The sequence below is a fragment of the Eptesicus fuscus genome, chromosome 17, assembly GCF_027574615.1.
Source record: "Eptesicus fuscus isolate TK198812 chromosome 17, DD_ASM_mEF_20220401, whole genome shotgun sequence".
Taxonomy (NCBI): Eukaryota; Metazoa; Chordata; class Mammalia; order Chiroptera; family Vespertilionidae; genus Eptesicus; species Eptesicus fuscus.
Window position 1 is genome coordinate 43,887,776 of NC_072489.1, and position 12,651 is coordinate 43,900,426.

The window sequence follows — 12,651 nt, forward strand, 5'->3', positions numbered from 1 at the left end:
TAATATTTTCAACAATAAAGTGTTTTTTTTTAATCAATAAACTATTCCTTAAAAAAGAAAAAAATCCATATGGGTTGATAATACCAAGGGATTTTCAGTGAGCCAAATGAAGTAATCTCAACTCATCTGGGTTAACAGAATCAGTAAAAACTTTACATGTTACCCGACCCACTTTGCACCAGATGGAAACATACATATCTGAGGATAGCACAAAGCAAAGGCAACTGATGCAACTCTGTGTTACCACCACTTACCAATGCAAAGCAGGGCTTAAACAGACAAAGCCAGAAGGCTTGTCAAGGGAGTGAATCTGTAGGAAATTCAGGAAGAAAAAGGATTGGAGTTTTCAATATAACCAACCTGAGCTAACACTGTGATGAAGTTGCGATTTAAATGAACAGCTTCATAAAGTGCCAGGAGGATGGCCTCATTGGTTCTAAAGAAAAAGATAACAAATTCTCTTATAATGGAGAAGTTAGAGCAATATAACCATCAAGATAAGATTTCACCCCAGCTCCTCATTATCAATCCTTTGGAATTTCTGATGCTTCTTTTATTTCCTCCCCACCCCAATATGTAAAGTGTATATAGGCAAATAGAAAAAAGTAAAAAGCCTTAACTTTAATTCCTTAGTTCTTATCTACTTCACTCACTATTTTCACTCTCTCTGCTTCACCCCAATCCATTTAAGTCCTTAACTGGCTCAAATACCCAGCCCTCTTGCATTCCACTTCAAAGATAGCTGGAAATAGTTTCTCAGCTTCCTGGGGCTCAATACACAGGAACCAAAGTAGAGATTTCTAAGAGTTCATTCTCAAGAAACACTTGATACATCACCACGAAAGTTTGAATCTATAAAAGATTAACAAGAGGTACCGTCTCACTCTCACACACAGTTGGTGAGCCCACATTAAGTTCAAGTTACTGCACAAGAATGTCAAGCACTTACTGTACTGAGATTTTCTCATGGGCATCTGCTATGAACATGTTGCCCACCTGTGGAAGAAAAGGGGAATTGCACACTTACAGCAGGAAAATTTAAGAGGAGCTCTGCCTAAGAAGCCATTAATCAGTGAAAAAACAAGCTACTTGCTGCCCAAGGGAATTTGGAGCTCTGGCCCACCAGTCATACATACACACCAAAATCAGCCCACTTTGAAGACCTTAAAACAGGGGTCCTCAAACTTTTTAAACAGGGGGCCAGTTCACTGTCCCTCAGACTGTTGGAGGGCCGGACTATAGTTTAAAAAAAAAACTATGAACAAATTCCTATGCACACTGCGCATATCTTATTTTGAAGTAAAAAAACAAAACGGCAAAAACACCCGCATGTGGCCCGCGGGCCGTAGTTTGAGGACGCCTGCCTTAAAAGAATCATAAGTAATAAATGAAATAATGAGAACTCCAAATCATCTTTCTTAAAGGGACTTAAAAACAATCCTAGTACTTTTTTCCAGCTCTCCTTTTCAATTTAAATTTAGTAACCACTGACAGGAAGTAAATGTTAACTTAGACCCGTGGTCGGCAAACTGCGGCTCTCGAGCCACAGGAGGATCTTTGGCCCCTAGAGTGTGGCTCTTCCACAAAATACCACGGTCTGGGTGAGTATTTTGAAGAAGTGGTGTTAGAAGATGTTTAAGTTTAAAAAATTTGGCTCTCAAAAGAAATTTCAATCGTTGTACTGTTGATATTTGGCCCTGTTGACTAATGAGTTTGCTGACCACTGACCTAGACCATAATTCTGCATCTTTCCTGGAAGTTGTTTTGTTAAAGTCAAAAACTAATTCCTGCCCAGCCAGAGTGTCTCAGTGGTTGAGGATCGTCAACTCATGAACCAGGTCACGGTTTGATTCCCAGTCAGGGCACATGCCCAGGTTGCAGGCTCAATCCCCATTGGGGGGCATGCAGGAGGCAGCCAATCAATGATTCTCTCTCATCGTTGATGTTTCTATCCCTCTCTCCTTCTCCCTTCCTCTTTGAAATCAATAAAAATATATTTTTTAAAAACTAATTCATAAAGAACATCAGAGAAAGTAGGCTTATTTCATCCAACATAGAGCCATCTTCGGGGGAATACTTGAGTTTCAGACCAGAACTGTCTATGTGAAATCCATTGTCCATTTATCAGATCACAAAATTTTTAATTTGTGTTCTAGGCAGGGAAGCCGAATAAGTAAATGTTGCCTCCAATATGTGTGATTATCAGAAGCAACGAGAAAGATGCCCATCCCTCTAAAAATACCGTTCCACCTGTTTACTGATGTACAATACAAAACTATGCAGCTGGAGCTTCATTTGTTTGTTACAAAACTTTTTCTTCTTGACTAAATGGCAAATATCCTTGAGAATAGTATAATTACATCTAAGTCATTTAACCAAATACCAATACAGCCCCCATAAGTGCTCTGACCTCTGAGAGACTTTAGTTATCGATGTTTCAGAGTTAAAGAGCTTATCAAGTCCTTCCTGAGAGTAGACTCTAAGAAAGAAGAAGAGCATAGGCATTTGGGGTGGGGAGGATTGACTTTGGGAGGGTAGAGGGATAACTGTTTCTTGCAATGAACTCAAAACTGTCTTGCTCTAGGCCTTGACCAGCTAACTCAGTTGGTTAGAGCATCATCCTGATATGCCAAGGTTGTGGGTTTGACCCACAGTCAAGGCACATTATAAGAAACAACCAGACTTCCTGGCGGAGCCATGGCTGCGCACAGGGCCACACGGGGGCTGCGGAGCCAGCGCCCCCGGGCCGCCCCCCACCCCCCGCCGGAGCCCCCCCCCCCCCGCCCCGCGCCCAGCCCCATAGCGCCTCCAGGTGGCCTCCGGCCCGTCGGGGACGGGGGCGGGCCTGCCTGGGAAGACCTCGGCCCAGCAAGCGCCTCCCCGCCCGGCCCCCACGGCGCCCTTTTGTGCCGGGGCAGGTGTGCCGCTGAGCGGGGAGGGGCGCCGCCCCCAAAGGTGGGACTGGTGCAGCCTGGGCGGCCGGCCCAGGTGAGTGTCCCCGCGTCGCGGCCCCGCCTCCTCGCAGCCGGCTCGAGCCTACCGGGCGGGGCGGCCGTTGTGCCGGCAGTTACGCGGGGAGGGGGAGGCGGTGCCGAGTCCGAGCAAGCTACAGCAGCATCCCCGGAGACCCTGCGGGCGACGGACTGTGACCGCTCTTATGATGGAGGGAAGTCGGCTGACAAGAGTGTCTCGACCCTACAAGATCAGTGAATCTTCAAAGGTGTACCGCTGGTCTGAGCACTCGACCACAGTGCTACAGCGGCTGAATGAGCAGCGTCTGCGTGGCCTCTTCTGTGATATCGTCCTGGTGGCCGAGGAGCACCGCGTGCCAGCCCACCGCAATCTGCTGGCCGTGTGCAGCGACTACTTCAACTCCATGTTCACCTTGGGCATGCGTGAGGCCTTCCAGAAGGAGGTGGAGCTGATTGATGCCTCCTACATTGGCCTCAAGGCCGTGGTGGACTTCTTGTATGGCGGGGAGCTGGCCCTGGATAGTGGCAACATCGACTACATCCTGGAGACAGCCCACCTGCTGCAGATCTGGACTGTGGTGGATTTCTGCTGCGAGTACCTGGAGCAGGAGGTGAGCGAGGACAACTACCTGTACCTGCAGGAGCTGGCCTCCATCTACAGCCTCAAGCGGCTGGATACCTTCATCGACGGCTTCATCCTGAGCCACTTCGGCACACTGTCCTTCACCACTGACTTCCTGCAGAACATCTCCATGAAGAAACTCTGCGTGTACCTGAGCAGCAGCGAGGTGCAGCGGGAATGCGAGAACGACCTGCTGCAGGCCGCCCTGCAGTGGCTGACGCAGCAGCGGGAGCGCGAGGCTCACGCCTACCAGGTGCTGGAGCACATCCACTTCCCGCTCATCCCCAAGAACGACCTGCTGCACTGCGTCAAGCCGGCCATGTGCTCGGTGCTGCCCAGGGAGGCCAACTGCGAGGGCTTCATTGAGGAGGCTGTGCGCTACCACAACAGCCTGGCGGCCCAGCCGGTCATGCAGACCAAGCGCACGGCGCTCCGCACCAAGGAGGAGCGCCTGCTGTTCGTGGGTGGCGAGGTCTCCAAGCGGTGTCTGGAGCTCAGTGATGACACCTGCTACCTGGACGCCAAGAGCGAGCAGTGGGTCAAGGAGACACCCCTGCCGGCCCGACGGAGCCATCACTGTGTTGCTGTGCTGGGGGGATTCATCTTCATGGCTGGCGGCAACTTCTCAAGTGACAATGGAGGGGACTCAGCGTCCAATCTTCTTTATAGGTATGACCCCCGCTGTAAACAGTGGATCAAGTTGGCCTCCATGAACCAACGCCGCGTGGACTTCTACCTTGCCTCCATTGAAGACATGCTGGTGGCCGTCGGTGGCCAGAATGAGAATGGAGCTCTCTCTTCAGTAGAGACTTACAGTCCCAAGACCGACTCCTGGTCCTACGTGGCCGGCTTGCCAAGGTTCACATGTGGCCACGCAGGCACCATCTACAAAGACTTCGTGTACATCTCGGGGGGCCACGGCTACCAGATGGGCTTCTACCGCAAGAACCTGCTGTGCTACGACCACCGGACGGACGTGTGGAAGGAGCGCCGGCCCATGACCACCGCGCGGGGCTGGCACAGCATGTGCAGCCTGGAGGACCGCATCTACTCCATCGGGGGCAGTAACGACAGCGTGGACTCCATGGAGCGCTTCGATGTCCTGGGCGTGGAGGCCTACAGCCCGCAGTGCAACCAGTGGACCCGCGTGGCCCCGCTGCTGCACGCCAACAGCGAGTCCGGCGTGGCTGTGTGGGAGGGCCGCATATACATCCTGGGCGGCTACAGCTGGGAGAACAAGGCCTTCTCCAAGACGGTCCAGGTGTATGACCGCGAGAAGGACAAGTGGAGCAAAGGCACCGACCTGCCCAAGGCCATCGCCAGCATGTCTGCCTGCGTCTGCGCCCTGAAGCCACGACTGGAGGACAAGAAGGAGGGCAAGGCCAGGAGGCACCAGGACCCGGGCCAGTGACCCCGCCGTGCCTGCTGGGATCTGGTCCCCACCACCACCTCCCAGAATGTCTGTAGACCAGCAGCGACTTCATAGAACCCTGGAACCATTATGTATCCCTTAGCAGCTTTTTTTACTTTTATGATTCTTAGTATTTCTATAATATCACCATAATCGATTAAATATTCTACGTAACTTTAAAAAAAAAGAAAAAAGAAACAACCAATGGGGGGTGGGGAGGGAGAAGGAGGATCTATGTAATACTTTCAACAATAAAAAACTGTAAAAAAAAAAAAAGAATAAATGCTTAAATAATGGAACCACAAAACTGTTTCCTTCTCTCTCTAAAATCAATCAATAAAAAAAATTTTTTTAGATTGTCTTGCCCTAGGGCTGATTATTTGACTACTAATGCCCAAGAAGACTTTCTGAATCTGCCTAGAGTCTAAGACCTGCTAGTTTATTTCTTAAAAATTAGTCACAAAAAATAAAAATAAAAATTAGTCACAGATTATCTGGCCCAAAATGCCTATGATGCCAAAATTGAGAAACCTTGCTCAGCAGTCTTGTAAAGTAGACCAATAACTTTCTTAGACCATGAACCTCACAGCCCATTAAGCCTTTAGACGGGTGGCTCAGATCCACTGCACCAATCTCTCGATTCCAGGAACAGCTATGAGGAAACAAGTAGCCACAGCAGACAGCCAAGGAGCACTCAGGGTTATATTCGGATCTAAACCCTCCTATTCTATGTTCCATAGGGTTGGTCCTCAAACAAAGCCAACTTTTTAGAAAGCAGAAGTCTGGCTTAATATGTACCTTTATTGTAGCCTTAAAAACTAAATTAATTTGGAAAAAAATCTCAGAGAAATCAAAGCTCTTCTTTCTCCTTACTTCAGTTTGGAAATCACTAAGAGATACAGCTCTCAAAATAATCTGCTCTGAGTAGCCCTCTCTCTCCCCTCATCATGCCATCACCTCAAACTTCTGAGTCCAGATTTGTCTACCCCTACAGACCTCTTATATTTCTGAGTGGGAGAGAAAAAATAAGTAGGACTTACCATATTTGTTAAAGCAGAGAAAAAACCGCTCTGGTGTTCTTCTTCCTTGTCTTTATACTGCCTAAAGAAAAATAACTAAATTCAACTTGAGTATTATCTATCAAGTATGTCTTTGTCCTTAGCATTCTAGGTAATCAGGCAGGACACTCATAGAATTCACTGACTCCAGAAAATGAAAGCACTACGACAATGTAGTCACTGCAGTTTCTCTTGCAAGCTAAAAGGCACCCATCTGCTCTGAGGTAGTGTGTACCAAAATGCCTGGCTACTTTGGTAGAGACTTAGAAAGCAAGCTGCAAAAGTGTGAAACTACTCTAACATATGGCTGATCCAGTTATTTCCCAAACAGACTATTACTTGAAAAGTGTGACAGTGAAATTACTTCAAGGCTGTAATAGTGAAAATCGTGTTGGTTTTTGAAGGACGAGGACAGAAGAAATCTGTGAGCTAAACTATTTGTGGAGATGGGACAGATTTTAAATTCCAATACCCAACTGTGTATGAGGAAAGTGTGGAAAGAAGCAAGGAAGATCCTGCCTGGCCCTTGTGAAGACTGGGGACACTTCTGGTTCCCATTCACTGAATATCAGATACTTCTCCTGATGGAGGAAAAGCAAGCATCACTGAAGTGAGCCCACAGAAGAGACAGGGACTCCAATAAACTGCAGTCGATTCCTGATGAAAAAGAAGCATCTGGAAACCTAATTCAATGTTTTCTCCTTTTATTTATATTTTAAGCATACAAAAACAGTGTTTCACAACCTTTTTTACTTAGAATATGATATTTGTGTGATACACTGGGTTAAATGGAAGAGCCTGCTTGTGGCTGAAATACTAGTTAAAATGCTCTGAGATAAAATGCTAAAAGCTGCAAAGAATGTGCCTACTTATTTAAAGAAACAATGGGCCCTAACTGGTTTGGCTCAGTGGCTGGAGCGTCGGCCTGTGGACTCAAGGATCCCAGGTTCGATTCCGATCAAGGGCATGTACCTTGGTTGCGGGTAAATCCCCAGTAGGGGGTGTGCAGGAGGCAGCTGAGTGATGTTTCTCTCTCATCGATGTTTCTAACTCTCTCTTCCTCTCCCTCTCTGTAAAAAATCAATAAAATATATTTAAAGAAACAATGGACACTAACCTGATGGCTTCTCCCTTGGTGTTACAAATAACCCCTGCTAAAGCCATCCAGCCAAGCTAGAGCAAACACCTCTGCCAGCAGCTGCACCTCTGAATACCTTCTAGCATAGGTAAGGCAAATTCACCCAAGAACTCGAACAAACCTGTTTCCCTTTTCTCCTGGAAAGGTAGACTTACCTGTTGTACTCAGATAAAGCCTGAGCAATTACAAGCCCCATTCCCTAGAAAGAAAAAAGATAGCACAGGTGAAATAAGGTTCTGGCAGTGATGCTATGATTAGGCCAGAGAAAACACTAATTACACCATCATGGTCCAAGGCCAAGAAGTTCTACCTGAAAGTAGGCAACAAGGACAGAAATTCTGAGAGGCATTGCCAAAGCATCAAAAACAACTTCTTTGGCCCAGCTGGGGTGGCTAAGTGTTTGAGCATCGACCCATGAACCAAAAGGTCACCAGTTCAATTCAGGGTCAGGGCACATGCCTGGGTTGCGGGCTCCATCCCAGTAGGGGGCATGTAGGAGGCAGCCAAGTAATGTTTCTCTCTCATCAATGTTTCTATCTCTCTATCCCTCCCCTATCCCCTCTCTTTAAAAAATCAATAAAAACATTTTATTTATTTTTTTAAAGAACCTCGGCTTTTGGGCAGAACTGCCACCTTCCAGTAGTTCACCAAAATGACTAACACAAAGGGAAAGGGGAGAGGCACCTTCTATATGTTCTCTAGGCCTTTTAGAAAACATGGAGTCGTTCCTTTGGCCACATACATGTGAATCTACAATAAAGGTGATATTGTGGACGTCAAGGGAATGGGCATTGTTCAAAAAGGAATGCCCACAAAGGTTACTGTGGCAAAACTGGAAGAGTCTATAATGTCACCCAGCATGCAGTGGGCATTACTGTGAACAAGCAAGTTATGGGCAAGATTCTTGCCAAGAGGATTAATGTACATATTGAGCATATTAAGCACTCTAAGAGCTGAGATAGCCTCCTGAAACATGTGAAGGAAAATGATCGGAAAAAGAAGGAAGCCAGAGAGAAAGGTACCTGGGTTCAACTGAAGCATCAGCCTGCTCCACCCAGAGAAGCACACTTTGTGAGAACCAATGGAAAGGAGCCTGAGCTGCTGGAACCCATTCCCTATGAATTCATGGCATGATAAGTGGGAAAAAATAAAATAGACTTCTGTGCTGATAAAAAATTTAAAAAATAAAAATAAATAAATAAAGGAACATCTTTGGAGAGATTTCCCTGATCTGATTATCTTAATGTTACTTAACAGCGTACCGGGGGTAAAACAGACCAGCTCAGATCACTGACAATTTCACTGGGATCATTTTCACTTAAAAAGAGAAGACTGAGTTAGAAGTTTCAAACAAAAAAAACTCTCATATGTCTCTAAAACAACCACAATACTGGTAATAGTGACAATGAGTCCCATGCTAAATGAAGGTGTATATAGACAAGCCACTCTTCAAGCCACAGGAGTATGAGAAGATCTAATAAAAATTAAAGTGACTTATCAACTTTCCCTCTAGAATCTATTAAACCCAACACAAAGATCAATTAAGGCCACAAGATGAATAATGGGTACTTCTATTCATAAGGGAAATTAGAAGAATGAAGAGGGCAAGATGGAAAGAGAATAAAGCCAGACACCTGGTCAGCTTCCTCCTCCCTATATTCAGAGATCAGATGTTATTTCCCAAACTTTCGAGGACATATTGCAACAGATATATACCATCATCCATGTTTCAGCTTCACCAAGTCAAGCTATAAATACCATCTGGCTAGTTGTACAAAAAGGAATTTCTGATCGTGTAGTCACTTAAGCCCCCTTTTCCCCCCTTTCTTGAGGTATAATCCTAATATATAAAAAGCCAGGGGTCATCACAACTGAAACTGGACAGACGACCGAACAACATGCTGCTGGGGCAACAAGGCCAGCAGGGGGGTTAGCAAGGGATGACCAAACGACTGAACAGCAGGCTGCATGGGGCGACCAGGCTGGCAGGGGGGGCAGTTAAGGGCAACAAGGTCAGCAGGGGGGCAGTTGGGGACAACCAGGCCAGTGGGGGGGGCATTTGGGGGCGACCAGGCTGGCAGGGGGCGGGGGGGTAGTCAGGGGCGATCAGACAGGCAGGTGAGCAGTTAGGAGCCAGCGGTCCCGGATTGTGAAAGGGATGTCCGACTGCCAGTTTAGGCCCGATCCCCAGGAGGGGTCCCGGATTGGAAAGGGTGCAGGCTGGGCTGAAGGGACCGCCCCTCCCCCCCCATGCACGAATTTCATGCACCGGGCCTCTAGTTGACATATAAAATTGTAAGCTATTTAAAGTGTACAGCATAGTACTTTGATATATCATTTAAGCCTTCTTATTCTTGAAAATGTAACTTACTGGACTTTGTAGGATAGTCAACCTCAGCACACTATAACATGAAATATAACCAACTATTTCATCATGATTAGCAAGCAAATGTCCCTTCAAATCTTCCTTCCATGAGAAGATAGAATACAATAAGATAGTTGCACTAATGCTCCAAAAAGAAACACAAAGTCCCTCTTTATAGCCAGATGAAATTAACACAAAAGCCCTCTGCTCTCTAAATATCCACTGCAAGTAAGTTTACTGAATGCAAGCAATTAAAACAATACACAAAGATCCAGATACTCACATTGAGCGTGGCCTCGTCATCCACAATAGACAGCTTCACAATATAAGGATTCACAGACTGTTAAAGAAGAGAGGAGACTCAAGATGACTATGACCTACTTAAAAACCCACTATTTAATAAGGTGTTAATAAAAATGCAGGTATCAGGCCCTCTCTCCACAGCAATGCTCCTACTACCCACACCCAACCCATCTTATAAGCTGACTCCCCCATTTCCAGTAAATCTCTCAATGTGCATGGGCATTCACCAAGCACAAACATGCATACACATGCATACACCTGCTCACACATGCACACACACAAATTCTGTTCTTTTCCTCTGGGCTGAAATCAACTCAAGCCTACATCTGGCACTTCTCCCATCTTTTCTTCGTATTTGTTTCTAAAAAGTAAGTGAACACTCCACAAAACTCTCTCTGTCCTATCCTGCTAATAATTTACTGAGTCCATAGGGACAACTGTCTTTTGGGGGACATAAAAGCTTCTTTGCCATAAGGCACAAATTTGTAAGTTGCTAACTTACATTCTCATCCCAAAGGCTCCCTAACCATTCCACAAACAATATGCAAGGACTGATTCACCCACCCGTAAAACAAAGCCACATGGGGGGTGGAAAGTGGCAGCTGCTTAACAGCCAGAGAGGCCATTTGTGGATCTGATACCCAAATAACACTGCAGGGGGACGGGGGTAAAAAAAAAGGATGTAATTACCCAAACTACAATCTGGTCAGGACACTGGGATTTAATGATTGTCCCATCACTTATAGCATTGGAAGATTTCCTGAGTTTTTCCAGACCCAATCTCAGCTGGGCAGCATATGGAAATGAACATATATTTAAACTCATTAAGCAGTTGGGCCATCTCCTACTGGTGAGATGAGAACCAATGACCTGCTCACCTTGAAAACATCCCACCCATGGGATGTGAGGAAAGATCTCATGTAGATCAGGCACCAATTCTAACCCAAGGCAAGCAAGGAACAATAGTTCTCAGATTGGCAGTTTTTACAGCAACCAAGAAAACTCATTACAGAGAAACTTAGAAACCCAACTAAAAGGCTAACCCCCCACAAAGACCTTATTTAGTCAAGTTTCTGAGGGCATCTTTCGAATGTCAGTTGGGAATGGAGAAAGAGACAGCTTTGCTTTCTTAACAGCCAGCCAAATGTTTATAAGGTTTTCTGCAACACAACTCAAGAAGGCAAAACCCATTCCATTTGTTACTTGATATAACAGAAGAAAGCTCTCAACATGTCTTCCTATAATCAATAGTCAAATTCTGCCAGTGCTACAGATTTCAGATAAGGTCCAATGCAAGTGGAAGCTTTAAAAAAAAAAAAAAATCAGCAATAGACTGACCTAGAGATGCCACCATGATTAGAACACCAGAAGAAAAACGACCAGTTTCTTAGCATTTTTTTTTTCCTTTTACATAAGGAGGGATTTATTATCTCACAAAATGAAAGCCTAGCAGTAAGGCAGTTTCAGTGTTAATTTAGTGGTTCCACAATGATATCAAGACCCCAAGTTTCTGTTTCGTTATTTTCAACATGTTGGCCTTTTTCTCAGTTTATCTTCTCATGGTTGCAAGATGGCTGCTGAGGCTCCAGTCAGCACTTCTTTTCTTTTTTTCACCATAAAGGTGGAGTTTTATTTTTTTTTAACTTCCTTATTGATTAAGGTATTACATATGTGTCCTTATCCCCCCATTGCCCCCCACCGCACCACTCATGCCCTCACCCCCCTGTTGTCTGTGTCCATTGGTTAGGCCCATATGCATGCATACAAGTCCTTTGGTTGATCTCTCCCCCTTACCCCCACCCTCCCCTACCTTCCCTCTGAGGTTTGACAGTCTGATCGATGCTTTTCTGTCTCTGGATCTGTTTTTGTTCATCAGTTTATCTTAGCATAATTTTTGAAAGTCCTAGTCACTCACCTTCCAAAAAGTACACTGCTACAGGTAATAATAAGGATCATCTGATTACCAAGAATAGTCTGTGCTTTTGCAGCAGTTGGGGGAAAGGCCAGGTGGCTAAAAGCAAGGGTTTGAGTTCTAGCTTCTCTACTTATTAACTGTGATAAGTTAAGCACACCAATTAACAGAAGCTCAATTTCCTCACCTGTAAAATGGGAATTATATTTTCTTCCTTGGAGTTGCTATGAGACTTAAATGAAGTAAGACATGTAAAATCTTTAGCATAGTATCTGGCATATGGTAAGGGCTCAATGATTGGTAACCTTATTTTTTTTCTCCTTTGACATTTTTATCATATTCAAAGGAAGCTCTTTAGGGAAGGAAGAGAGAGAGGGAAGGAGGGAGAGAGGGAGAGAGCGGGGTGAGAGAGGGGGGAGAAGGGGGGGAGAGAAAGAGAGAAACAACTTGCAATTGGACATAATAAACAATTTTGTAATTTCTGGAAAATGTCATGTTCAATAGGCAACAGTTGGAGAGTGAGTCACTTCATCTCAGGAGATGTGGCCAACCTAGAAGGCCAGGATATTAATGCTGTGAAAAACTCTACTCTCCAGATACTGATTCTCCTTAGCACTATGTACCTGTTGTGCTGGTCACGTTTTAAAACTGGAGGCAGAGGGAAAAACCAAGATGGCGGCTTAGGTAAACACCTAAACTGCTGCCTCGCAAAACAATTTCAAAACTACAACTAAAGGACAGAACAGACATTATCCAGAACCACAGGAAAGCTGGCTGAGTGGAGGTTCTGCGACTAGAGGAAAATAGGAAAGCTCACAGAAAATCAGAGGAGTTGTAAAGGACTGAGGTACGGAGACGCGCACACAGAGA

The 12,651-nt window shown here is 45.5% G+C and overlaps 2 protein-coding genes and 1 pseudogene across 2 annotated transcripts in view; 2 read left to right on the top strand and 1 right to left on the bottom strand.

Moving 5' to 3' along the window:
* ARMH3 (armadillo like helical domain containing 3) overlaps nt 1–12,651 on the bottom strand; it is a 157,707-nt gene that overhangs the window by 116,564 nt on the left and 28,492 nt on the right. The window contains exons 9-13 of the mRNA XM_008144221.3: nt 9,850–9,906; nt 7,357–7,400; nt 6,046–6,106; nt 950–996; nt 361–436 (exon numbers count right to left, since the gene is read on the bottom strand). Coding sequence (XP_008142443.1) covers nt 361–436; nt 950–996; nt 6,046–6,106; nt 7,357–7,400; nt 9,850–9,906 — 285 coding nt within the window. The remainder of the gene's footprint in view (nt 1–360; nt 437–949; nt 997–6,045; nt 6,107–7,356; nt 7,401–9,849; nt 9,907–12,651) is intronic.
* LOC103288499 (kelch-like protein 36) lies at nt 3,146–5,302 on the top strand. Its single transcript, XM_054728761.1, has one exon. It carries the CDS (start codon nt 3,158–3,160, stop codon nt 5,003–5,005), a length of 1,848 nt encoding a protein of 615 aa, XP_054584736.1. The 5' UTR covers nt 3,146–3,157; the 3' UTR covers nt 5,006–5,302.
* On the top strand, nt 7,854–8,396 carry LOC114232488 (60S ribosomal protein L21-like; annotated as a pseudogene).